The sequence below is a fragment of the Barbus barbus genome (assembly GCF_936440315.1).
Source record: "Barbus barbus genome assembly, chromosome: 9".
Lineage (NCBI taxonomy): Eukaryota > Metazoa > Chordata > Actinopteri > Cypriniformes > Cyprinidae > Barbus > Barbus barbus.
The window spans coordinates 32,281,357-32,306,708 of NC_136737.1; the positions used below are offsets into that span (position 1 = coordinate 32,281,357).

The 25,352-nt window shown below is 35.6% G+C and overlaps 1 protein-coding gene across 2 annotated transcripts in view; it reads left to right on the forward strand.

Annotated features, from left to right (window-relative positions):
- ip6k1 (inositol hexakisphosphate kinase 1) overlaps positions 1 to 25,352 on the forward strand; it is a 37,983-nt gene that overhangs the window by 10,085 nt on the left and 2,546 nt on the right. The window contains exons 1-5 of one of the 2 annotated variants that reach the window (XM_079425604.1): positions 3,081 to 3,231; positions 14,562 to 14,965; positions 19,811 to 20,015; positions 20,890 to 21,071; positions 23,659 to 23,834. In XM_079425604.1, the coding sequence (XP_079281730.1) occupies positions 14,743 to 14,965; positions 19,811 to 20,015; positions 20,890 to 21,071; positions 23,659 to 23,834 (786 nt within the window). In that variant the 5' untranslated portion in view covers positions 3,081 to 3,231; positions 14,562 to 14,742. Of the gene's footprint in view, positions 1 to 3,080; positions 3,232 to 14,561; positions 14,966 to 19,810; positions 20,016 to 20,889; positions 21,072 to 23,658; positions 23,835 to 25,352 lie in introns of those variants that run through there. The other variant, XM_079425603.1, reaches the window with a different exon arrangement.

Below are 25,352 nucleotides of genomic sequence, written 5' to 3' on the forward strand. Positions count from 1 at the left end.
CAATCATCTTCATTAAAAGTAGCAAGACAAACATATCTTTCCAGTGCTGATGGAAAGAGCAGCGCTCTCCTATTGCGTTCTTTGATCTTGAAATGAGCTGATAATTAATCAAATGCAGCGCTTTTGATTTCGTTGACGTGAACGTTGTGCTTTGAACTTCTCTATCCGGAGCTGCCCGCAGTGACTCTGTGCTACCAGTAATTTTCTGGAGAAGCCTGTATGTGTGAAAACACCTATAGTCCTCGTAGTGCTACATATTTCACCATATTTAAATGAACTAATATAACACATTAAGAAAAAGGTACAAATCAGGGACAAAACAATAGTGCAATCTGCCAACTTATTACATTTATGTACACTTATGTAAATTAACACAATGATTGATGTGATATTTAGATAACCAAAATAACAAAATTAAGTGCAATTTATTACTTTTGGTGCATGTTAAAATGTAAAAAAAAAACATTTTTAACATTTTAAATAAATGCAAACACAAAGAATGGATGCTCAGTCATATTTAAATCTTAAAACAGGCACCAAAAGCGCATTTTGTTATCTTTATGCAAGCAATGTGACTAGCAGACTACATTTTAAACTCCACTACTGCAGTAACTTATGTAGGTTAACAGCGTTTCCCACAGGATTTTGTGAAACTTTGCATTAACCTTGTTACTGCAATCAATCTGGTGCACTTTGAAAAAGCACAATTAAGACTTCCAACTTTCCTTCAGTGACCAAATTAAGCAAAGTAAAATCTAAAACCTCAAGCTTTTGTTTTGGTGGAAAAGTGCATTTAAAAAAGGCTTTAAAAGTCACACAAAAGTGTCTTTAGTCCATGCTGCTCTCAATCATTGACTGTTTCTCGTATATCTGCTCTTCTGGATTGGAAATGCAGATTTATAACCAGATTTCTCTCATCACCTGTAGGAGGAGCACATCTAAGAAAACATAAGACTAAACAAAACCTTTAATACAATAAATGGCTTCTACACCCTTAAGTTCTTCACGTCGGGATCTAGCACTCATCGCATCCTGTGTGAATCGCCATTGATGCTATTTTTATACACATGCATTTGTAACTAATTTAGTCACATGCCAGGTGCCCCAATCACGGTTTGTGAGCTCTTTGGAGGGTATTTCATGCTCTATATGCAGTGGGACCCGTAGCGATCACCCATGTTTATGTTTAAACAGCCTTCTTTTCTTAAGAGAAGTACTAGATAATCCAATCTGAGCTGTGTTTCTCAATATCATTAAGCACAAGTAGATCATAGAGACCATTATTAAGCTTTTACTTTTTTACTTTACTTTTAGTCATTTAGCAGACGCTTTTATCCAAAGAGACTAAGTCAAAACTCTGTAAATACTATATATTTAAGAAAATAAAGAAATGAAATAAAATTGACAAATGCATACAACAACATTTCAATACTAAACATTTAAAGGAAAACAAAAAATAAGCTAAAAAGAATTCAAAATATTAAGTATAATAATGCTTCTAACATAACTCTAAGCTAAACACCATAAAACAACTACATGTGTATGTACAACCACACGCATACACTTATACATGTGCATACATATAAAAATAAATTCATTTCCATATAGTATGACGTACTAAAATAACTCAAATTAAATAAAGCTAAAACTGAATAAACAACCTATACAGACATCAACACTGAGCCAAGCACATGTTTTAAAACAACAACAACGACTTACACATAGTAAGAAATGGGTATAAAAAACTGAAACAGAAGTGAAACAAGTAGTAGGAAAGCTTAAAGTAAATGAAATATTGGAGTTTGAGTTTGTAGTACTCGTGTGATAATTTCTAAACTCTAATAAGTTAGCAGAACCTTTTTGATTTAGACTCAGTCTGTTACATATGTGAAGCAGTAGCTATTACATCTACATAATTACAGGCTGTTCCATAACTTAGTTACATAAGTACATTTTGTTTCATGTAAGTACAATGGCTATTACTACTAAGTACTTAATTAGGTAATTACTCTGTATTATAGACACCTTAAAATAAAGTGTAGCCTTATTATTAAAATGTTCGGTAATACTTTACTTGAAGGGGTGTGCATAAGACTGACATGACACCTTCATAATCATGTTTATGACAATTGTCATTAAGTGTCATTCGCTCAGTTATGTCATTTTTAATGCATTTTTAATTTTAAAAGATTACATTATTTGACCTAACCCTACCCTACCCTTACCCCAACCCTAGCCCATAACAAAGACATCTCAAACAATGTCATCTTTTCATTAAAAATTACATAACCGAGCGAATGACACTTAATGACAATTGTCATAAACATGATTATGAAGGTGTCATGTCAGTCTTATGCACACCCCTTCAAGTAAAGTGTAACCAAATGTTCCAGGTTTATTGTGCTTGTTTGTTAGAGGTGTACAATTATATATTAATGTTATATCATTAATATCAATTATATATCAGTGCACAGTTATATGTCAGTATGGCTATAACATCATTATAATAATAATTACATTTAATTTAATAATATGATATTATTATTAATTAATAATAATAAAAAATTATTATACTGATACTGTATATAATCACACAATTTTCCACCCTTAACAAAGAAGCACATTAAAATCAAAAGATTGAAATCACTGTCAGAAGTTTTATTTTAGCAAAAAGGTTTCCCCAAATCATGCAGTCCTAGTGACTGTGGTCTCATTATTATATTCCTCAAACAGAGCTGCATGCTGTGGTGTGAACACTAGTAAAACAGCTCGAGTGCCTCTGATCCCTCATACCTCCTTTAACGCCGTGATAATCTCCCCAGCCTTTGATGACACCCCTGATTCATACTTTGTCCTTGTAATCCAGGCATGACGAGAACTAAAATTAACTCTATGGTGGCCTGCAGCCAGCAGTCGGTATGAGGCTCTAGTCTGCCTGCAAACGCTCAGGTGGCCATTCAAAGAGGCTTAGCGGGGTCACCACTTTCTCTCTGCCTCCGTCTCCTCCCCATCCAGCTTCCTCAGCCTCAACCACTCCCACTAACGTGTCAAAGCAGATCCGTCCTTGAGACGTCTTTTCTGTCTGCCGCATTGTCTTTTGGAATGAGAGCTGATATGTCTGCCTGAATTAACCCTTTGCAACGCTTGCAGAAAGATGCAGAAAGTGAACTCTGATCCTAAATGGACACGACTGCATCCTCCGTTTTTCTGCTGGATCTAAGCCCATATTCAGTAAGTAGAAACTGTATTGGCAGCCATCTTCACTCCTTTTTGCAACTAAACTGTGCGCTGGGCAACTAAATAATGTTGTTAACCATTAGCCACTGGCTCATTTTTAATAATTTGACTCGCTAGTGATTGAGTTAGAGGCTGAGAATAAGTTTAGCACAGATGTATTTTCACTCATCTACACTTAACACTGTAACTGAGCACTTGAGTTTCGCTGTCTGTGTGTTTACAACACAGTCAAAGCATTTTTCTTATTGATATCAATGGATGCACAACATAACACATTGAATTGATGTGCTATATGTAAATGATATTCATTCTTGTTATTCTTTAAGACTAAGCAGAAACCACTAGTAGATGTTATTTCAGTTTTACTGGCTAGTGCTCGCCTATTACTGTCCATGTTTTCATTTCATCAATTTAGTTTGAGTTAATAAACAGTAGCAGAATTAGAATTGGTGGTATTATGCCAAGGTTAACTATGGTGTCAGGCCTTGTCACTACTGTTTAGAGATTGTCTTTTTTATACACATGATCAGATGTGATTATTAGGCATCTTTGCCATTAGTTTAGAGACTGATAAAGTCATAAATGTTGGCAGATGGGGGGTGTTTAAGAAACCTATTAGAAAACCAGAAGCTACACACTTCATGTGTAAGTTTGCCTATTGCTGAATTTGTGTAAAGAATTGTTCATCTAAAATACTTCAGTAGAAAGGAATAAGCAAGTATAACAACATAGTAACAAAATAATCACACAAATGAGCAGACATTGCACATCTTTTTCGCCAACACCTGACCAATTAATGCTATCACTTACCCATTCTATTCTATTCTATTCTATTCTATTCTATTCTATTCTATTCTATTCTATTCGGTCTAATTTATTTAAAAAACACCTTGCTATGTGCACTGTGTTAGACTAACTGAGACTGGTCGTAGCACTTGTATATAGGGATGTTCATTTCGGTTATTTTTATTAACGGACCCTGGTTAACTGATTATTAACCGTTAACCGACAAGATTATTTTAAATAAATTTTTGTGTTGCGCAAAAACAGGCCTACATAAAAGGTAAATATTAGTTTGTCATTCAAATACATCGCGAATACGGAAACATTTGGTCATTTGGAGCAAATAAGCAGATCTTGCTGTTGTTTTTCAATCTGTAGAGTGCTGTACCAACATCAGAAGCTGATACATTTGGCTGATAGTCTACATTAATATGGTAAATACCAGGTATTATTTATTTCAACAGTTGAACAGGATCTGTTGTCTGCAATGGCACAAAGGTGTGCGACTGTTCAAGTCTCTGTGTTTTAATCAGTGTGCTCAATAATGTGACTCTGACCTTCATTAAGTATGTTTTAATTAAATTGTGTAAATAAAATAAAAACAATAAAAAATCACATTCACATTCCTCACATTCCTCATTGTATATAAGGTGTGAATCACTAAATATTTATAGCCATTGTCTCGCATACAGCCTTTCTAACACAAATCATGTCTTACAAAAGTGAAATCAGTATATTGTTTTCTGTGAATGAGTGAACTGGATGATTTTCACATTATTTTGGAGCAAAAACTATTATAAAACCGATAGTTCCGGTCCTTGATTCTGATTGGTTGAGCCGCGTTTGAAGCCGTTGTAAATGACTCTACAAACAAACACCATTGTTTATGTCTGTGTGTTGCCCGGCAACCACTTTGTTGCCACCACAACCGTTTCTGAGGAGCTACATTGTTTGGCGGAAGAATAATGTTTTTATTAATATCATTACATTTTATTTACTTTGTTTTATTTTGTGAAACCTTGCTACATATATGGAATAACCATTTTTGTGTCGTGCCTAACAATTTATAACAGCTGTTATAAATTCACTGTAAACCACGGCTTCACTGGGCTTATTGCTTTAGTCTACCACATCCAACTGGCTCAAAAGTCTTGTGAACAAATGTTCTGTATTGTGTTTTAAGGCCTGTTCACGCCAAAGACAATAACTATAAAGATAAAATAAAGATATCATTCTAAAAATTGTTCTCAATATTAAAGAATAGCAGAGTCCACACCACAGCTGTAATGATAAAAGCACAGAGAAACAATATCGTTGGAATCACGTCCAGAAATGTTTTTTCCCAGCAGATGAATGATGCAAACATTGACACCCAATCCTGCTTTAACGAACTCGAGAATCTAAAGTAGCAGATTAGCATGCACTTATAAACAGACAGTATCGTCTGCTGGTGTGGGCGCTAATATCATTATCTTTAGTTATCGTTCTTGGTGTGAACGGGCATTTATAGTCTCATTTCAGCATAAGCATTGTTTTCTCCTAAACACAAACATGTACATTCTAGGGTTGTGACGGTGAGGAAATTTTCCCACCGGTTAATCGACGTGTGACAACACCGGTAATACCGTGGTGGGGGGGGCTTTTGCGTTTTCCCTCGTTTCCTCGCTTTCCTTCGGTTTTAAATAGATTGCAAAAGCTCTGTGCGCGTTTTACTTTCACTTTCAAGTTAGCGGCAATTCGGCGTCAAGCAGTTTGTTTTTAGGTCGCTTGAGTTTTCACGCTTTCCCTCACTTTCCTCCGCTTTTAAATAGCCTAGCTTCTAAAAGCAACGTGCACATTTTACGTTCACTTTTACAGTTTTTTACAATCATTTTTGCACTAATAACAGAACCTTCATGTCATTTTTCAAAACTCTAGACACATAATTCACAACCGATGATCAAAATGCACATTTTTCAAAACACTTTTACAAATGCTTGGATAAAATACACATGAGCCAAAGATTTTTTGTTCATTGAACTAAAATCACAGGTTCAAATTGACACAACTTAACATTAAAGTATTACTATTTCAAAATACAACTCGAACATTACATCTGAATTGAGTGTTTATTCATTTCATTGCAATGATATAACCATCAATTGATACAACTGCTCAAAGTGCTATGTAACTGTTGCATTACTCTTATGGAAAATTATGAACAACATTACGAAAGTGAAGCAACTGAGGACTGAGTATGTTCAGGTATGATCAGTTTCAAGATGCCTGTTGTTGGGAGAAAAGAAATCCCAGAAAATCTATATCATTGTTATCAGTATTTATTTTTCTGCTATATGCCTAATATAAAATGACAAATAACTTACACATTTTAAGTAGGTATACGAAACTGAAAATCAGTAAAGACTGAGGAACAAATAATTATGAAACGTAGAACGTTTATTAGCAAAACGAATGAGAATGTTTGGAGGCACAGACGGCATACACCTTGATGTAAAACAATCAAATAAATGAGAAACAAATAAAAAAAAATTCCAGTATCACCTTAGATAAATGGCAGGTCAACAGGCTTTTCAAAATCCAAAATATTTTTAAAACAGGCGCTTTTACATTTCGTGATAAATGAAATCTGATCTGATGCATGTCTGTGGTTCGTTCGGTGTGCTGCATTGAGCAGCCGCGTTCTGTTTTAATTGTAGTGTCTGTTCTCTAACTGAACTAAATGATTTTTATTACTATGAAAAAAAATCTAAATGACAGTGAGGGACGGTGCACGGTGGGCAAGTGACGTAACCGGTGTTGCCGCCAACACCGTCTATCGCAGCAAGCCTAGTACATTCATGCTGCTCACATATTATTGTAGCCCAGTTTGTGATGATTACAGTGTAATCAGACTTTAGCCGTGAATATGCTTATAAGATGCACAAATGTCAGGGGATGTCAAAACTTTTCCAGGGCCCAAATCCCCCTCAGACCCCAGAGGGATGAAGGAAATATCTGTTGACTGAGACTGAACTGCGCTCAGTGATGGTGCTGTTTGTTTGCATGTGTAGCGCCTGCTCAAACTGAAGTGTGGGTGTTTGGTGAATGAGATACCAGGTGTTTCGCTCTGAGATAACATGCACAAACCGGCTGTTTAGTAATATATAAGGAGCAATATATATGGAGGATATAAACATTCATCTAAGTTCAGAATGGCTTTGTGTTTGTTTACAAACAAATCATTCCTATGACAATATGACTAGTCAATATGTCAGCCTTGTAATGTTTACAAATATTGCTGCAGTTTAGTTCTTTCCTGCTGAAGCATTCTTTGAGTTTTACAGGAGGTCTTCAATTGTAACAAAATCGAAGCTGAAATGCAGTTGTAACTCATCTGATCAGACTTGAATTTTGAAACTCTGGCTTGCTCAGTTGGGGACACTTAATTTCTAGCGATTATCGTCAATTTGATTTCACAGATACAATTTAAACTAAACTGAGCTAGACAATGATATCTCTGAACTCAATAATGAAATGCCTTTAGCTGAAAATTGAGTGTTTAATCTTATTATTATACATTACTGACACTATATCCTACAATTTGATACTGTTAAGTGCTTTGACACAAAGCGCTATATAAATAAAGTTGATTTGACAAATTATTTGATCAAGGTCAAATAATCTGAAGATTAGGGTATAATTTGTCTTTGATGTGCTTTTATATCATTGGATTTATTTCTCATGTTTAATAATTGTTGCACGGCCCTTCAGAGAAGAGGTTTTGGCTAAGAAAGCAGAAGACTGATTGAATGACTGAATGCTCAGTTGAGTGAAGATGAGCCCTTAAATAGCCACTAAAGCTGATGCTTGTACTGATACAGAGACGAGTGATGTAAGCAGCAGACGAGCCCTACAAATCTCATTTACTGTGGGGACAGTCTTCAGAGCAGATTAATGTTGTTTGTGAGTCTCTTCCCAAACAACGTTTGGCAGCTCAGCCAGCCTTCAAAGTTCCCTAGTTGTTCTGAAACAAATAAAGCTGAGTTTGGTTTTCATGTGCTGAGTATTTCAAGGGAAAAGAGATAATTCTGCCTCATGTCATATTAAACCTATATGAATTTCTTTTTTCTTTGTCTTTATAATTGGACATGGTGGAGGAGTTTGCAGCGTGTTTATGTTTGCAGGCCTGATCTGTGTTTACTGAATATTCTGGGTGGGAGGCTTCAGATTCTAGAGAGCATCTGATTGGACAGATAATAAGATATAATGCATAAGCTGAAGTGCAAAATTGCTCTGAAATGTTTTATCTCTGTTGGACAGTAAATTCTGAATGCTTAAATCTAGTGGTTGACTGACATATCAGCCGATATTTGCCATTTTTAATGATTTTTAATTAACCTTGCAAACTTTGAATTCAGCAGTGAGATCCTCTAAAGTGTGTGTTTTTAGACTGCATGAAAACAAGTGCGCTCTGTATAGTAATCGGCCCTTGAATTGGATGTGGACAGGAGAGTTGTGAATCCCTGATTTCTAATAAAGCTGCACTATATCCAGTTTGCCGCTGTGTCGTATTCATGTCATATGTCTGCCATATCTGAAAATTAGCACGTCCTTTTCCCAGTGTGCACAAACATACGAGATTACTTAATGCACTGTTAGTTAGCCTTTTTATTAATTTATTTAACAATTATTTATGAAAAATTCTATAATATAATTGAGGAATCAAGAAGATGGCAGCTAAATAAATCATTTTATTTTTCATCGTTGAAATAATTTTTTCCCAATTTTTTTCATGTTCAAATGACAAAACTTAGTAAATATTATGTAAAATAAATATTAATTTAATTTCATCAATTGTTCTGCATATGTTTTTCTGTATTTAAATTAGTGTAAGAGCACACTAGATGATAGATAACCTTAAAGCCCAAACATGCAGTTTAGGGCACTGTGTTGTTCATATTCTGGGCTCATTTGCTCACTGTATATAGTGTGCATAATCAATAAGGTGTATAGTGAATTTGAGTGAATTTTTTGGGGTCTTAAAGTCCGCATGAAATCAAAATTTACGATATTTATTTTGTTAGCGCACATTGCTAATATTAAGGTGAACAATTAATATGTGCAAGTTATTTTGCTGAAAAAACCATACTGAAATAAAGTCAGCAGCAACTTCAGGTTCATGCAGACTTTAATACCCAAAGTGCCCAGAACTTGCAATTTATTTCTTTTTCTTTTTTCTTTTTTTGGCCATTTAATTTTTATTGCAAAATTGCACTTTTACATTTTATAACGTTCACATCCTACCCGACCCAATTAGTGATCCCCAACTAAAACAAAAGGACATCCGAAAAAGGTTCAACTACACAGGAAAAAATAAATGAATTAGTAAGTAAATAAAGAAAGAAAGAAAGAAAACAAAATATACATACATGCATACAAACATTTATAAATTATAATGATAAATTAAAATAACAATAATAATAATAATACAAAACTACTCCTCAAAGTAGTAAAGGAGAAAAATTCTCCTTTAATTTTTTAATTTTTTAATTCATCCCCTGTCTCTGATGTTATACTTGTTTTTTTTCAAGTTTTAAAAAGAAGATTCAATCTTTAAGCCACACTGATATAGAAGAGGGTTTTGGGGAGGTGCAAGACAACAATATTCTGTGCCGAGCAAGCAATGATGCAAAGGCCACAACACTACCTTGTTTATGGCTCAGACTCTGAGATTAAACCAAAAATGTCAATTAAAGGACAGATGTCTAGTTTGTTTTTAAGAACACTGGAGACAATTTCAAAGGAAAAGTTCCAAAAATTCTGTGCAAACATATGGCGTTCATCTTCTTTTGAGAGGCGGTCTAGAGCTTCATGGCTTGAAACAAATGGAAAATTGACAGCACGAGAGGGCAAAACAAACATATTTTCTGTTGTATGGCTGTTTTGCCCTTCAGGTCTCTGTGTCAGTCAGCTATGAATTAGTAGAACTAGTTGACTAGTTGACAGTGCAACCCCTAGTGCAGCATGATAATGAATTCACTTCTTTAAAGCAGCTGTCACTTCCAAACGTTACAGTGTGTATTTAGATTTGCTGGCTCTGAGTTTCTAGACAAAGAAGGCTTTTTAGGTCAAAAATGGATGGACATAATAGATATCTTTTTGTCACTCACAACTAGGGTTGTGCGATATGACGATTTTTGATCGTGGACGATAAAAATATCTCCACGATCTGCTTTTGAAGAAACATCGTAGTAGCTCTGCAGTTCTGGCGCCGCCGTATTAATGCCACATACGTTCACATCAGTGTCAACTCAGCGGTAGAGTCACTTTCACAGGACACCGCACTTATTCGCAATCACAAAAGTACATTATTTGCATGTGCTTTAAAGCCTTGCCAGTTAAATGTTTCATTCACGACGTGTGCTTTTTCTGAGGGCGTACACCCGAAGCGCACATGCTAAAAACCCTGTCAAACAGCGCCTGATTCCTGGAATAACTTATCTTTTGCGCGACTACTGTTAAAACACACAAGGTTTACATATAGACTGGTTATGTCTAAAATGAAAGGGAAATGTTGAGAGAAAAACGGATACATGCCTGTATATTAGATGCGTGCAGCTCTTAAAGGGAAAGTTTTCTGTCATTATTCACTCACTCACATGTTGTCCCAAACCTGTATTAATTTCTTTCTTGTGCTGATCACAAAAGAAGATATTTTGAAGAATGAGGGTAACCAAACAGTTCGATAGTGGGAAAGAAAATACTATGGAAGACCAGCAACTGTTTGGTTTTCCACGTTCCTCAAAATAGCATTTCTGTTCAGCAGAAGAAAGACACTCATTCAGGTTTAAAACAACGTTTGAGTGAGTAAATGGTGGTATAAAAATAAACAATATGACAGACAGATGACAGAATTTTTATTTTTGGGTGAACTATTCCTTTAACGTTAATAAAACAACAAAGAGAAAAATCGCTCACAACTCTTGACTGAAAAACTTTAATATAGTTGCTTTAGGAATCAATCTATATAGTGTGTTAATTTTATATTTGTTCATTCAATTACTTGAATGCTCCTGCTAAATATATCTATTGTACCTGGAAATAAATCACTGTTTGGTTTATTTGTATATTATGTGTATTTGTTGTTTTTGTTGTTGTTTTTGTTGTTAATTTGCCATTTTTTGTTAAAGGATTGAGTTTGTATTTATTCATTTGTTTTTGTTTATAATTTAAAGTCAGTGGCATGAAATGGTTGTAAAATAACAATAATATAATTTATTTCTGGGGCAATATATAGCCCAACAAAAAGTAGTAATCCTGACCGGCCTAAGCAGGTGCGTGAGGTTATGTAAGAAACGCTGGACTGAAACAGCACCTCACAGATCAGGTTTGTAGTTGTCGTGCTCAGTTTGTGTGGCATGTGTAGGGCATAGAAAGCATTATAAATGGGGTCGCTCTCCCTCGTGTCCTGTTGAGATGCCTGAGGCGTCATACAGCTTTGTTCTACTTTCCTTGAATGGCTTCAATCAGTAATGAGGACCAGCATTTCCAATTAGCAGCTTATTAGTGGGCCAGCAAGAAACAACAGTATACCTGGAGTTCTTTGTGTTTTACACTGATACTGTTGTTTTTAGTGAAAGTATTTCACTTTGCAATTGGAATTGTTGTAGTGTTCTTTACTGTCAAAATACTACATTGAGAAGGGAGTGTTTTTATTCTATAATTGATTGTAATGGTTTTATTTTGAAATGAATAAAAAGCAATTGATCACATCCCTGATAGTACTGTATACCTCAACCTACTAGACCCCTCTATCTAAGTGCGTACTGTTTTCTACGGTAGGGATGGTATGAGAGCGTTGAACCCTGACAATGACTGCTTTGTCAATGCATGTAAGTGATAAACATAAAAAAAACAGTGATTATATGATACAATAGCCAACAACCACTAGTGTCATCTGTGAATATTATGTAATAAATTGTGTCATTGTTGCTTGTCAGATAGTCTGCTTTTATTTGTTAAGCTGTTATATCACAAAACAACAATGCGTGACTTGTGTGTTGTGCAGCATACGCTTGACACATGACTAACATTTTGGACAATCTTGAATGCTCTGGAATGCTCTGGTCATTTCCCAAATTGTATTATGAAGCCTGTAAATGAGACATGGGAAAAAGGCCAGAGATGGGACACACTAAAGATGAACACAAACACCACAGTTATGAAATGTAATGAAGAATCATATATTGCACTAAGATTTTTAATAGATGGATTGAATAAAGGTCCCATCAATAGAAAAACTCAGTTCTGACTTTCTTTTTAAAAGAGATGGTGGACCAAATACAATAACCTCAGCTTTATCATGATTAAATTTCAGAACATTGTTATGTAACCAGATTTTAAATTGTCATCAATACAGGCATTTAATGACTCAAGAGGAAGAGCAGATGCAGAGAAAGCAAATAAATTTGCAGGTCATCAACATAAAAATGGTAGCTGAACAAAAACAACTGCTCATGCTCATGCTAAGTGTGTCACGTTTTTGTTTGGATCGGCCAGTTCGGCCTGTAATAGAGCAAATAAATAGCAAGTACATTTGATATTGTAATCTATTGAAGCCCATTTCCGTCACTGAATAAAAAATAAAAATCCCACAATTCTTAATTTTCTTCTCAGAATTGCATGAGCAGTACATCCCTAGTTTTTCAATTGTACATAGTGTTTGTAATTTTTAAATTAATATTGTGCAGTCACGTTAATGCTCATTGATTTTCAGTGAGTTCAAATTTTAGAAAGGTTGACACAACATCGCTGCTGCACTGCTGTTTTTCAGTATATTCTTCTCCCCTTTGGATCTTAACTATTTAGGAATATTGTATTAGAAAAAATCTAACAAATTAGAGAGACACCCAACAGCTGCTCAGCCAAATACAAGAAGAACCCCTTGTTGTTTTCAGATGAACTCTTCTGTGTAGCAGTGGTGAGTGAATGTCTTATTGCACATCTCTAGCAGGTGCGAGCGCATTGACTTAAAACGATAGAGCAGCTAAAGCTGACAGTGGGAATTCACACTCAAACATGTCCAGTGGGGCTTTATCACGAATGCCTGGAATGCATGTTTAGGCACTGCTGGATCAATACTTCAATTAAGGGACTTTTAAGTCGATGGCAGCTCAGCCTTCCTGAAGCATTAAGCTCATTGCATCAAAGACAGCTTCAATCTTGAGGGCATGTGAAACACTCATCTGTCTGTTTTTGTAATAGTTGATGAGAGCCGAACGCGTGCGTTGGGTAAAACGAGGATTAGATTGAAGGCATTGTTAGAGATGGGTGCCGCTCTGTGTGTCTTTGAGCTGATGGGACTTAAGCTAATGTAATAAAGGCTCTGAGCTCAGCAGATGTCAGCTGTGTTTCTAGGGCTGCGCGGCATTCTGGGAAACGCTCTCGAGGTGCAGTAATGGAAGGTCGTAAACCTCCGTTTGTTTTGTTTAGCCGGTGTGTGGTTTGATAAATATCCAAGCAGTTTATATTCTGTCGATTAAACTGTTCATCCAAAAATGAAAATTCTGTCATTATTTATATACTCTCAAGTACTCCTTTTTTTCTGTGAATTTAGAGCATGTTATTGTAGCCCATCACAGACATTGTTGAGTGTGTGAACGCAATGACCAATCAGAGGTGTTGAAGTTAGTCCGAACCACTCTAAATGCTGTTTTTTTTTACTTTGTACTTCAAAGAACTTGCTTTGTAGCTTGGAAAAACCACAACTTTTTGTAAGGAAACATTTTGAATGCAGTTTTTGTTGTATGGGTGGTGATGGCGCAGTGGATAAGACACATGCCTTTGGTGTGAGATGAATCAAGTGGTTTAATCCAAGTCTTCTGAAGAGAAATTATTGTTTTATATGATGAACAGATTACTCATTTAGGTTTTTATTCACAAGTAAACATTGATCAACACACATACACTGCCATTCAAAACGTTGTAATGCTTTTTAAAGAAGTGTGTTTTGCTCATCAAGGCTGCATTTATTTGATCAAAAATAGAGAAAAAATAATAATATTGTGAAATATTATTACAATTTAAAACAACAGTTTTCTATTTTATTATTATTAGAAATTATTCTAATATGCTGATTTATTATCAATGTTGGAAACAGTTGTGCTGCATTTTTTTTAACCTGTGATACTTTTTTCAGGATTCTTTTGATGAATAAAAAGTAAAAAAAAGAGCAGCATATAAAATAGAATATGAATTCTAACAATATGTCTTTTTCTTTTTATCAATTTAACACATCCTTTCTGAATAAAAGTATTAATTTCTTTAAATTCTTTAAAAAAAAAAAGTACTGATCAAAAAAAGTAGTGTGCATAGAGCTCATCAAATATGGTAGACAGAAGGTTTTAGTGTGAAGGGTGCGTTTGATCTTCTAAGGAACCAGTGAAATATGTTCTTGCACGTCAAGTAAGTACGGTCACCTCCATGTTTGACGCTACTAGTATGTTTTGTTTGGTCCTTATGTCATTAGAATCTAAATTGCGATCGTTCTCCTTCTCTTCTAGGAGGCAGTATTAAGCATCGTTCCCAGCGCTCCCGGCGCTCTTGATCATCCCAGCGCTCAGCGTGCTGGCTCCTCCCCCTCCCGGCGGCAGCGTGCGCTCTCAGCCGCCCACGTGCACCCCGCGCTCGCCAGGCCTGTTCGCCCGAGCCCATGCCCCCAGCTCCACGCGGCCCTCCAACGCCATGTGTGTCCCGCACACTATGGAGGCGGGCAAGCACAGCGCCAGCCAGGAGCAGGGCAGCAGCGCCGGGGTCCCCCTGGAGCCCTTCATTCACCAGGTGGGCGGCCACACCAGCATGATGCGTTACGACGACCACACCGTCTGCAAGCCACTCATCAGCCGCGAGCAGCGCTTTTACGAGTCCCTGCCACCAGAGATGAAGGAGTTCACCCCCGAGTACAAAGGTAAGACCGATGATCTGGATGCATTGCACTTTATTTAAGGTGACTCGTGGTCTAAAAATATGCTGGAAAAACCGTGAGACACAACTCAATGTGCAAGCCTGTAGAAAACTGAAATTGTTTCGTTGTTGAAGATGGTGGATTCATTCCAAAAGTGTTTTTTTATAGATTTATTTTTGGCATTTTTAAGCTTTATTTTAATAGGACAGTCGGTAGACAGGAAGGGAAACGGGAGAAGGGGGGGGGGGGGGGGGGGTCGGAAAGGGTCCGCGAGCCGGGACTCAAACTCAGGACGCCCTATGCGCAACAGTGCTAAGTGTCGGACTTGGGACGACCGATGCACAACGATGCTAAATGTTGGACTCGGGACGACCGATGCGCAATGATGCTATAAATGGTTTTGAAGGGCTTTAAGTTTTTGGGTCATTTCAGAGTTAGTGCTTCTCTGTTTTGTTTGTCAGCATCTATTTCTTGTTCAAAACTCGGGTAAGCTGCATACATAACATGGTCCTGAGATCGTTGTTTCAACCGTGGAAAGACCTAATCAGCGTTTCCCCTGCCATTATATTAGGGGGGCAGCCTGCCCCCCCAACAGCACCCCCCGCCTCCCTTGAAGGTCAAGTTAATTTTATTTAATTATATCTTCTCTATAGCGCCCGATCACAACAGAAGTCATTAAAAGTTACCTTTCCGATAGAACCGGTCTATACCTGTTCTTTTATTTAACAAACTAAATAGCCCTATGCTATTTATCTTATTTTCACGAAGGCATCTCTGTATCGCACACAGCGGAGTTCCGCCCCGATGCGCACACACACACACACCTTTATTTTCCAAAAAAATAACATTTGTTTAATTTTCTTTACTTAAAAGATAAATTAAATGAATGTTTTATGCCTTAAAAAATTTAAATGCATAAGACAGAATTTCTGACCAAAAAAATCATAAGGCTATTGTAAGAATAAATGAAACTTGTTTTTATGCTTTCAAATAATTTGACATGCAAAAACAGAATTTGGTGACAATAAAAAATAAGGTTGAAAAAAATTAAATAAAACATTTTATAGGGCCCTAAACATGTAATTTTTGTTCAACTCTTAATAAATTGATGTTAAATTGTTTGTTTCATGACTTAATTATACATGCTTTTTGATTAATAAAATTTAATTAAATTTTAACCATTAAAAAGGAGTCCAGAAATAAAAAGAGGAAGAAAAAGAAAACGGAATTACCCCCACCACCACCACACACACACACACACATACACACACACACACACACACACACACACAAAGCTGTAAACTTATGGGAAACACTGCTAATGTTATATTTATCTCAGGTAAGCCAGTCAATGTCCGTAACTCGTTGGAGAAAAAAAAAACTCTATCAAAAAAATAACTCCAGAGAAGAGCATTTTCGTAAATATAAGTAGTATATGCTCGTTACATCAGTATATGCTCATTACATCAGTATATGCTCATCACATATGCATTAAATTTGTACTTCACCTGCTGTCTTCATGAAAACAAGTTTTACAGCCACCATTTAAATGGTTATATTTCGTATTGGAGTAGAAACATAATTATATAATTAAAACATTGATATAAAAATTGTTAAACCTTGCCTTAAGTACAATATAAATGTCTATATACAACTTATATACAATGTTTTTTATTTGAGTGTTGGTTATTAAATAAGTTACTCGATTGATTATTATTATTTTTGGCTGGCTGGCTGAATGAATTCATTTGTTTCAGTGTTTCTAAAAAACCAATATGCATCCCTTCTCAGAATTGCTCAGAGATGGTCTGATATAAACCTGTCAAATTAGAGCTTGAAGGTTTGATATAGCACTTGCCACTTTTCCATGCAGTATGCAGTGAGGAGAATTTAAACAGTCCATCTTCTCATTTCATGTTTTGTCATCCTTATGTTCTTGTTGTGTGTGTCATGTACAGCTCTATGACACCCGGCCTGTGGTCTCACTTACTCATCGTAACGCCTGTTTGCTGTCAGATGGTGAGGTCCGTCTGCTGCACAGAACCTAGTCACAGACCGGATGTGAACTGTCATGGGAGACGAGAACATTATTATGGTATAGTTGCTCTGATGTAGCGACACAAAACAGTGAGGAGGGATGTTATGACATCAGTGTCATGTCAGAGGAAAGCCAGAGACTGATGAAAACCACCTGTTCCAGTGCTGCTTCTCTCGAGATGTTCAGCTTCACAGGTCCTCTCTGATCACATTTGGGCTTAAACGATGAGTCAACATTATCAACAACATCGACAATAAAAAATTGTCGACAGATATTTTTGTTGTTGATCTCATATGACGTAATGTAAGGGCCTGCAGTAACACGGTTTGACCAGTGTGGTGCTGTAATTCAGCTCTCCTGGATACTGCCCGCCCAACCAGTACAGTGTGGAAAATCTTTACAAAACTACAAAAAAATGCTGTCATGTGTGAAGGCCCTGATATAATCTCGGCAAAGTTATTTTTCGTTCTTCATTTAGGGGTAAAAAGAAGCAAGCAGCAGTTTACTGTAAGCGAACATCCTGAAGCTGCTGAGAGTGGCATTTAGATAATATATATAGATAAATATACATACCTGCATCCTTCTTATCTTTGTCTTACGATTGTAAGACAAAAAAAAACAGATGCAGCAGTTAAAAGAATTGGTAAATGTTCCTCCACGCTGTATTTATTTTCAAGTCAGTCAAGTCTGCTTTATTCATTTTGGGACCTGAATTGTTTGTTTTGTTTTTTTTCCTCGACGCTTATAAGATTACGGTGACATTCTGAGATATGGGATGACATTGAAATGATGTTGTAGTCTTAAATTAGTTTTGCATACTTATAATAAATCTCAGTTAAAGCATGAAATCGAGTCGTTCAGACAGCCCATAATTGGCAGTGTGAGTTGCTATTATTTGTCTGCAGTGGAATTGTGTATGCGTGACCCTCATGTGTTTTTGCATCTGTCCTGTGTTCACCCTCACCACCCCCCAAAACATCTCACGTTCTACATTCACAGCATGCCTTCCATATGAACCGCTTCTCCCTGTGAGTTTTGATGGGGCTAAATGCATGCTGGACATCTGTAACTTGCACTGACTATTTCAGGCCTTGCTAGAGTAACATTGAAGCTTGTTATTTTTTCTCATCTAGTCACAGCAAGGATTATAAATAGAACTGTCCTTATGAATCACATGGCATTGTTTTCAAATGTCAACAGAGTGGGATGAACACAAACTCTAAAGATGAGTGTCAGAAGTGTTACAGAAGTTTTAGGGCTTGCAAAATCATATCACCTCTTTAGCTAACCTTCAGTCCCAGCTATTGCTGGCAAACTAAAAGCTTTTCAGAAGGAAACATGCTTTCCACAATTCTACAGTTTGCACAAAGCATTCATCTTCTAAGCAGTAAGAGTGGCCCTTGTTTTATTGAATAAATGCGTGTGCATTATTAATTTAGTCAGATTGTATTTAATTGTGACTTACTGTATAATTGTGATCATCAATGCTGAAGTTTTTTGCAACTGTAATTAGGGCACTGTGTTTTTTTCCCAGATTCCATTTATTTTTCTCAAATTCTGTTTTAATGGTTTAATACAATTTTCTTAATCTTTATCAGTAATTTATAAAAATTTTACAATCATTAAAACTTTATAATAAAATAGTTTTTTTTACAATAATTGAACCCTATGAACATTTTTTTTATAATTTCTATATTGTCTCTTAATTTTTCTAGATTTATAATTTAATGCAAATGTATTATCATGGTGGTAATCAAATGAAGGCATAAAGCATGTAAATAATGCAATGAAATGAAAATGTAAAATTAAAACATGGAATAAAATGTGTGTGATACTGCTTAAAAATAAAGTTTTAATACGTTTATTAAGTCTTTAGTCTTTGTGGGTATCACAGATCAGTTGCTTCTACCAAAAAGATATGTCTTTGAAAGGAGCTAGAATATAGAAAAACTTATAACCTAATTATGCATAATATGAAAGGCCGAGCTGAGCAGATGCCTGAAAGAAACTCCAGAGCCTGCAGATCAGTGTGTGCAGCACGAGTCTTCTCAAGGCTGCTGATGTGGATCTGTAAAGCCTATTAAACAGAGCTCTTCCTGAATTAGCTCATTAGCATCATCGCAGTCTTCATTCATGAGCTCGCGTTGCTGGGCTGACATCACTAGGACTTATCACAGAACTAAAAATTAGCTTCAGCACAGAGGCATGATGGGATTCAGCCCTTCCCACTAGCTGCTATTCTGTCCTTCCCACACATGTGCATCTGTCTGAGCTTCTTCATTATATTAGTGTTCTGAAGTTATATTCCATGCACAATCTACACTTTACATTTTGACTTTCTCTTTACCCAAACTATTGTAATCATAAGTACAGGTACTAATGTGTCAAAACATGGACCTGAAGTTGAAACTTTGAAAGTTGGATTGGTACAGAATAATTATTGGACTCTACAGAATGGAATAAAACATTCAAAAGAGTAGTAGTGCTAAAATAATATTTACTATTCAGTTTTTGGTAATGAATTATCATCAGTAATTATGTGTTGATTTGTTATGAAATTACATGACTATGGCTTTGGACCAATTTAAAGGGCTTGAATGCACAAGAAGCAAAAATTGACATTGTTATTTATGTAGAATCACTATTGAAACAATAATTTAGTCCATAATCTGGAATAGACTGAGTCTTGAGTCATAATGTGCAATTTATATGAACTTAATGTAAATGTTTTTTTTATTACATCTTTGGTACATCTTTTTCTTTGTTGAATTCTTTGCATACACAAGTTCTAAGTAATGTTGATGTTGTAGGTGTGGTGCTGGTGTGTTTTGAGGGAGACTCTGATGGCTACATTAATCTGGTGGCATATCCATACGAAGAGAGCGAGGGGCTGGACCACGAAGAGCTGTCCGAAAGAGATCAGCCTCGCCGAAAACACTCTCGCCGTAGCCTCCACCGCTCTAGCAGCGAGCACAAAGAGGACAGGCCTGCTCACGATGGCGACAGCAACGACAAGTGAGTGAATGCTGGTCCGTATGCTGGTCACTTGTGCAACAGAATCCACTGCTAATGACAAGATGGAATTATTTTCTTAGCTACAGTCAGTATCTTTGTATCTTTGGATCAAGAATTGTTGTCATTGGATCTGGTATTAAAACACAATTATCAACCTTAGCAAAGAACTGGGAAATTTCTGACCAGAAAAAAAAAAAGAAAAAGATGTCCCAGGGTACCCTCAGCACCTTTACACTTATCACATTTAGGGCAGGATCAAAATCGTTAAGCTTTGTTTATTTACTACAAATTTTTTACTAATTTATGTTACGTTGTCTGATTTATGTTATGTTACGTTGTCTCAGATCACTAGTGGTGTGCCTCAGGGCTCAGTTTTGGGCCCTATTCTGTATATTATTTATCTATTATCAGTTTTCTACGTAATTGCGTAGACCTCAGAGGTGGAAGAGATCAAAATATGTAAATTTATACAAAATAAAATCATATTTGAACCTCTAATACTTATGTAAATGTAACATGACCTCAAGGTGTAGGCCTACCCTATTCATGAAAAATGGCAAAACAAAAATTCAGAGAATGGGTTTTTCCAAACACATCAATTATGAATCAGCATCAAGCTGAGCTGAGGTGATATATGCTTTGGATCTTATGGCTTAGCAGTGAGAAGTTACTGAAATGGAACTGATTATATTGGAAATATGTTGTCTGTGATAATAACAAAAATTTAGCTCCCTAACAAGTACATCTGTCTGAATCAAACTTGCGTATTTGCCAATCAAACATTCCCACATAAAATATATTAATTTTAAGAGTTTCGCAGTGACTCAACAGTCACACTTGCACTGAATTGTTGGTAATTAGTGTGTCTGTGTAGTCTGCAGGAGTTGAAGAGTCCTCTTCTGGACCTACAGATGCATTCAGATGTGCCCTTCCAGATGCTGGACAGCAACAGCGGCCTGAGCTCAGAGAAGATCAGCCACAACCCCTGGAGTCTGCGCTGCCACAAACAACAGCTCAGCCGCATGCGCTCCGACTCCAAAGACAGGAAACTCTACAGTATCCTGCTCTAAAACAGCACAGTTTATTCAGAAGCTTTGTTTGTAGTGTGTAGTTGATGGAGAAATTCAGTTTTACTTTCTGGAAAGCAGTCAACTATATTGAATTGCTTGAAACTGCTTGCTGAAATTGTAATTGCAGTAATACGCTACCTGACTGAATAGTCTGCTTTTTAGATAAAATTATTTAGAGAGGGCCTAATTACTTTCACCTGTGCCATAAAATGGGAGAGAGGTCCTCACATCAATACGAATTGACTTAAAAATGAAAAACACAAGTTATGGTTGAAACGAGGACCAAATCCTAAAAGTTATTCAGTCGTTTGTTAACCTTAACTCCATGCATCAACACTAAAAATCATGCATGATGTAAATCGTTTTGCAATTAGCAGCCACTCTTCTGCTTCCATGGTTCTATGAGTCATATGTCATCAGGGCTTGCATTTTCCAAAAAACGCAGTTGAGTGTAAAAATAATGAAACATAGACTTGTGGGTTATTTCTCAAAAGCATTGTAACATCTGATTAAATTTGATGAAGCTTGTGTATATGTAAATATGTAATTCATCACAGCTGTAAAGTGCTGCAAAAGCTAACCAAAAAAAAGTAAAATGCTTGAAAAGTGCTTAAATTTGACTTCAAGAAAGGTTTAAGAAACTGTATAGTAATATGTGTACAACAGTATAGCCGATAGTGGAAAGACTGCTAGTATTACCTTTGTTTTGTCTTGTATCCCAAAAACTTGAGGCAGGCAAGAGTAAATTTTATGCCATGCACAAATATTCCCGAGTAATTTGGCTTCAAAAGAAGGAGGAAAGACTTTCTTTCAGTAGAGTGAAAACTTTTGCCACAAGCTGAGCAACAGGAAGCAGATGTTCATGTATTTAGGACTCTCATTTTAAATTAATCTCATTTAAAGTCATAAATGATTTAGTTTGCTTCTCAAAAGAAAGAACTGTTTGTTTCTATGAGAGGCTTTGGCTAGAAATGATTGACAGGCAGATTGTGATAACACTGTCAAGCTCGTCAAAGTTAATGGATTTATGGGAACACACACTCTTCTTTTCTTTGTCCAGCAACACGAGTGAACGTCCAGCCTATGAGATTATCACGAATACCACAGTCCAGACTTTTCGTTGTCTGTAGACTAATGTTTCAAAGACAAATTACAAAAGTTTTCAAATTTTTTTTAAATATTGGATAAGTAAATCTTCAGCTATCATTTAGCATCTCTAAAACAATTAAGCTGTAAGTTTAGTTACTTCAAAAACAGCACTGTTACCTGTTACTGTAACTGTACTGCTAAGAAATGTAATATTTTACGAGGTGGCTAATTCAGTCACCTCACTCGTACAAATTCATATGAATTTTGCTAAATCGTACGTATTTTATGAGTTGCCAATTCATATTATTTTGTACGAATGACCCATAAAATATGTACAAATTGGTCATGAAATAGCGTTAGTTTTACTGATAAAAGTTGACTGGAACTACTGTGCCTTAAATGATTTTAACACATCCATTCCAGGCAATCGGAATTGAGTATTCAGACAGACATTGGTAACACTTTATAATAACGGCACGCTATGAATCATTAGATAAGCATTAGTAAATAGTCAGTTCATCATTTATAAAGCATTGTTCCAACATTAATAGGCATTAGAAAGCAGTTTATAAATACAGCTATAAATGTTTTGTTCTTGAGCATATCTATAATGTTTAATAATTGTATTTTCATACTTTATTAACGATCAATTTATCATTTCTAAATTATTACTTTATTTACAACCCAGTTATTTAGGAGTTGTCAGTGGTTCATAAGATCAGTTAGAAAGTCTAAGTAAATGATTACTAAACTATTTAAATGTACATTTATAAATCTTATTATGTAGACACATGACAATATGTGCTCAGTGTGTTAATAAAAGCTTTATTAACAAATATTCCTGCTGTAATTCATGATTAAGTCAGGTAGTTATAAAACATTTAGTAGTTGCCAGCCATCTATTTTTGTGAGCTCATCTAAAGTGAGGACTATTTATATCTTGTAAAGCATTTACAAAGCAGATTTAAAGACCCGTTTATCTTCCAAACAGAAAAGTTAAACAAACACAACACAGAGGGATACAGAACACAGAAATATTTATTTCAATATGCAAAAAAATTAAACTGTACAACTGTACACTTGATAAAAAATGAAAAATAAACCTCTGCAATTTCATATAATTTTTTTATTTATTTTTTTAAGTGTAGAGTTTCACTTGTTTGCACCTTGAAATAAATATTTCTGTGTTCTGTATCCCTCTGTGTTGTGTTTGTTTATTTTTTCTGTTAGGAAGATAACTGAGACTTTAAATCTCCTTTGTAATAGATATGCTTATAAATCAAGAACAAGGCATTTATAGCTGTATTTATAAACTGCTTACTAATGACTATTAATGTTGGGACAATGCTTTATAAAGGACTGACTATTTACTAATGCTTACCTAATGATTCATAGCGTGCAGTTATTATAAAGTGTTACCATAAAGCTTTGTGCATGTATGTTTCCTCTGTTGTCTATGATTCTTGACCATAAACCTCTACCAGAATTCCTGTTGTTGGAGAATGTAGTCCATCATTTCGTCTACCCCTGCATCCTGGACTTGAAGATGGGCACCCGGCAGCATGGCGATGACGCGTCTGAGGAGAAAGCCGCCCGCCAGATGAAGAAGTGCGAGCAGAGCACGTCTGCCACATTAGGAGTGCGTGTGTGCGGCATGCAGGTGTGTATGGCTTTAACCTGAGACACGCTTACTGGAGCAATAGCAATGACTGCTGTTTTTACACTCTTACAGTTAAAGGGGTCATGAACTGCCTTTGTTTTTTTTATTTTGTACTGTACCCTCATCAGAACACTCTGGCGTGGACAGAGTTGGGTATAACACATTACTGTATTTTAATTACTTTTCCTGATAACGCAGTTATGTAATGCATCACATTTTTTATTTATATAATTTGATTACAGTTACTAATGCAGTGTTAAAAATGTGAAGTAAAAATCATGTTTTGTGCATCAGTATGCCCTTTAATAAATCACCGGAGAATGCGAGCTAAAATGCAGACCCGTCCTCCAACATTTAGATGCAATGAAAGGTTGCCATTGATCATATTTCAAATGTTGCATTCGATTTCACATATTTTAGTCTGGCATTATAGTTTGGTAAAAGTTCAACTTGTAAATGTGCACAAGTCACGATAACACTAATGTAAGTAAAGATAAATAACTCATCTGAATGATATCAGACTGCCTTCAGTATAAGCTGTTTTTTGACTGTTTTTAGTTTTAGTAACTCACAGGATGTTTTTATAGCACAGTGTCAAAAGATCAAAGGAATTTGGGTTCTCAGTTCATGACCTCTTTAAAGGTTCTTCATTGGCATCCACTAAGAACTTTTACCATCTATGGAATCTTTCCTTTGTATTGTACTCTTTTTAGTGGAAATGGTTCTTCAGATTTAACATTTTCTCCCCATTAGAAAAAAAGGTTATTATAAGAACTGTTCACTGAAAACTTCTGTTGAGGGCCCAAAATGGTACATTTATGGCATCAGTGCAGAAATCCCTTTTGGAAGCTGTATTTTTAAGAGTGTAGTTAGTTAACCTTGGGCTCTTGTAGGTGGCCTAAGTTGGAAAAACTAAAATAGGACAGGAATCCCTATCATTGGCATGAAAACTAATGTCAGCATAGTCATTTGTGTTCAAATTAAGTGAGTTTATGCTTGAAACAAGAAGAATAAAATCTGCAAATTGCGTAAGAAAAATAGACTTGTTTTTCCTTTGAATTTTATTTATTTATTAACTTTTATTAAGTTTATTTTTTATGCTGTCAAACGATTAATCGCATCCAAAATAAAAGTTTTTGTTTATATAATATGTATGTGTACTCTGTATATTTATTATGTATATATAAATACACACGCATACAGTATATATTTTGAAAATATTTAAATTTATATATTTATATTCTTATGTTATATTATATATAAATATATTTAATATATAAACATAACATATTTTTCTTAAATATATACATGCATGTGTTTGTATTTATTATATACATAATAAATATACACAGTACACATACATATTACATATAAACAAAAACTTTTATTTTGGATGCGATTAATTGTTTGATGGCACTATTTATTTTTCTTACCCCGCTGGCAGATATTTGCTCACTTAATAGTCAACATTTATGATTTTTGTCACTGTCATAGCACTAGTTGATGCAACATAATCAA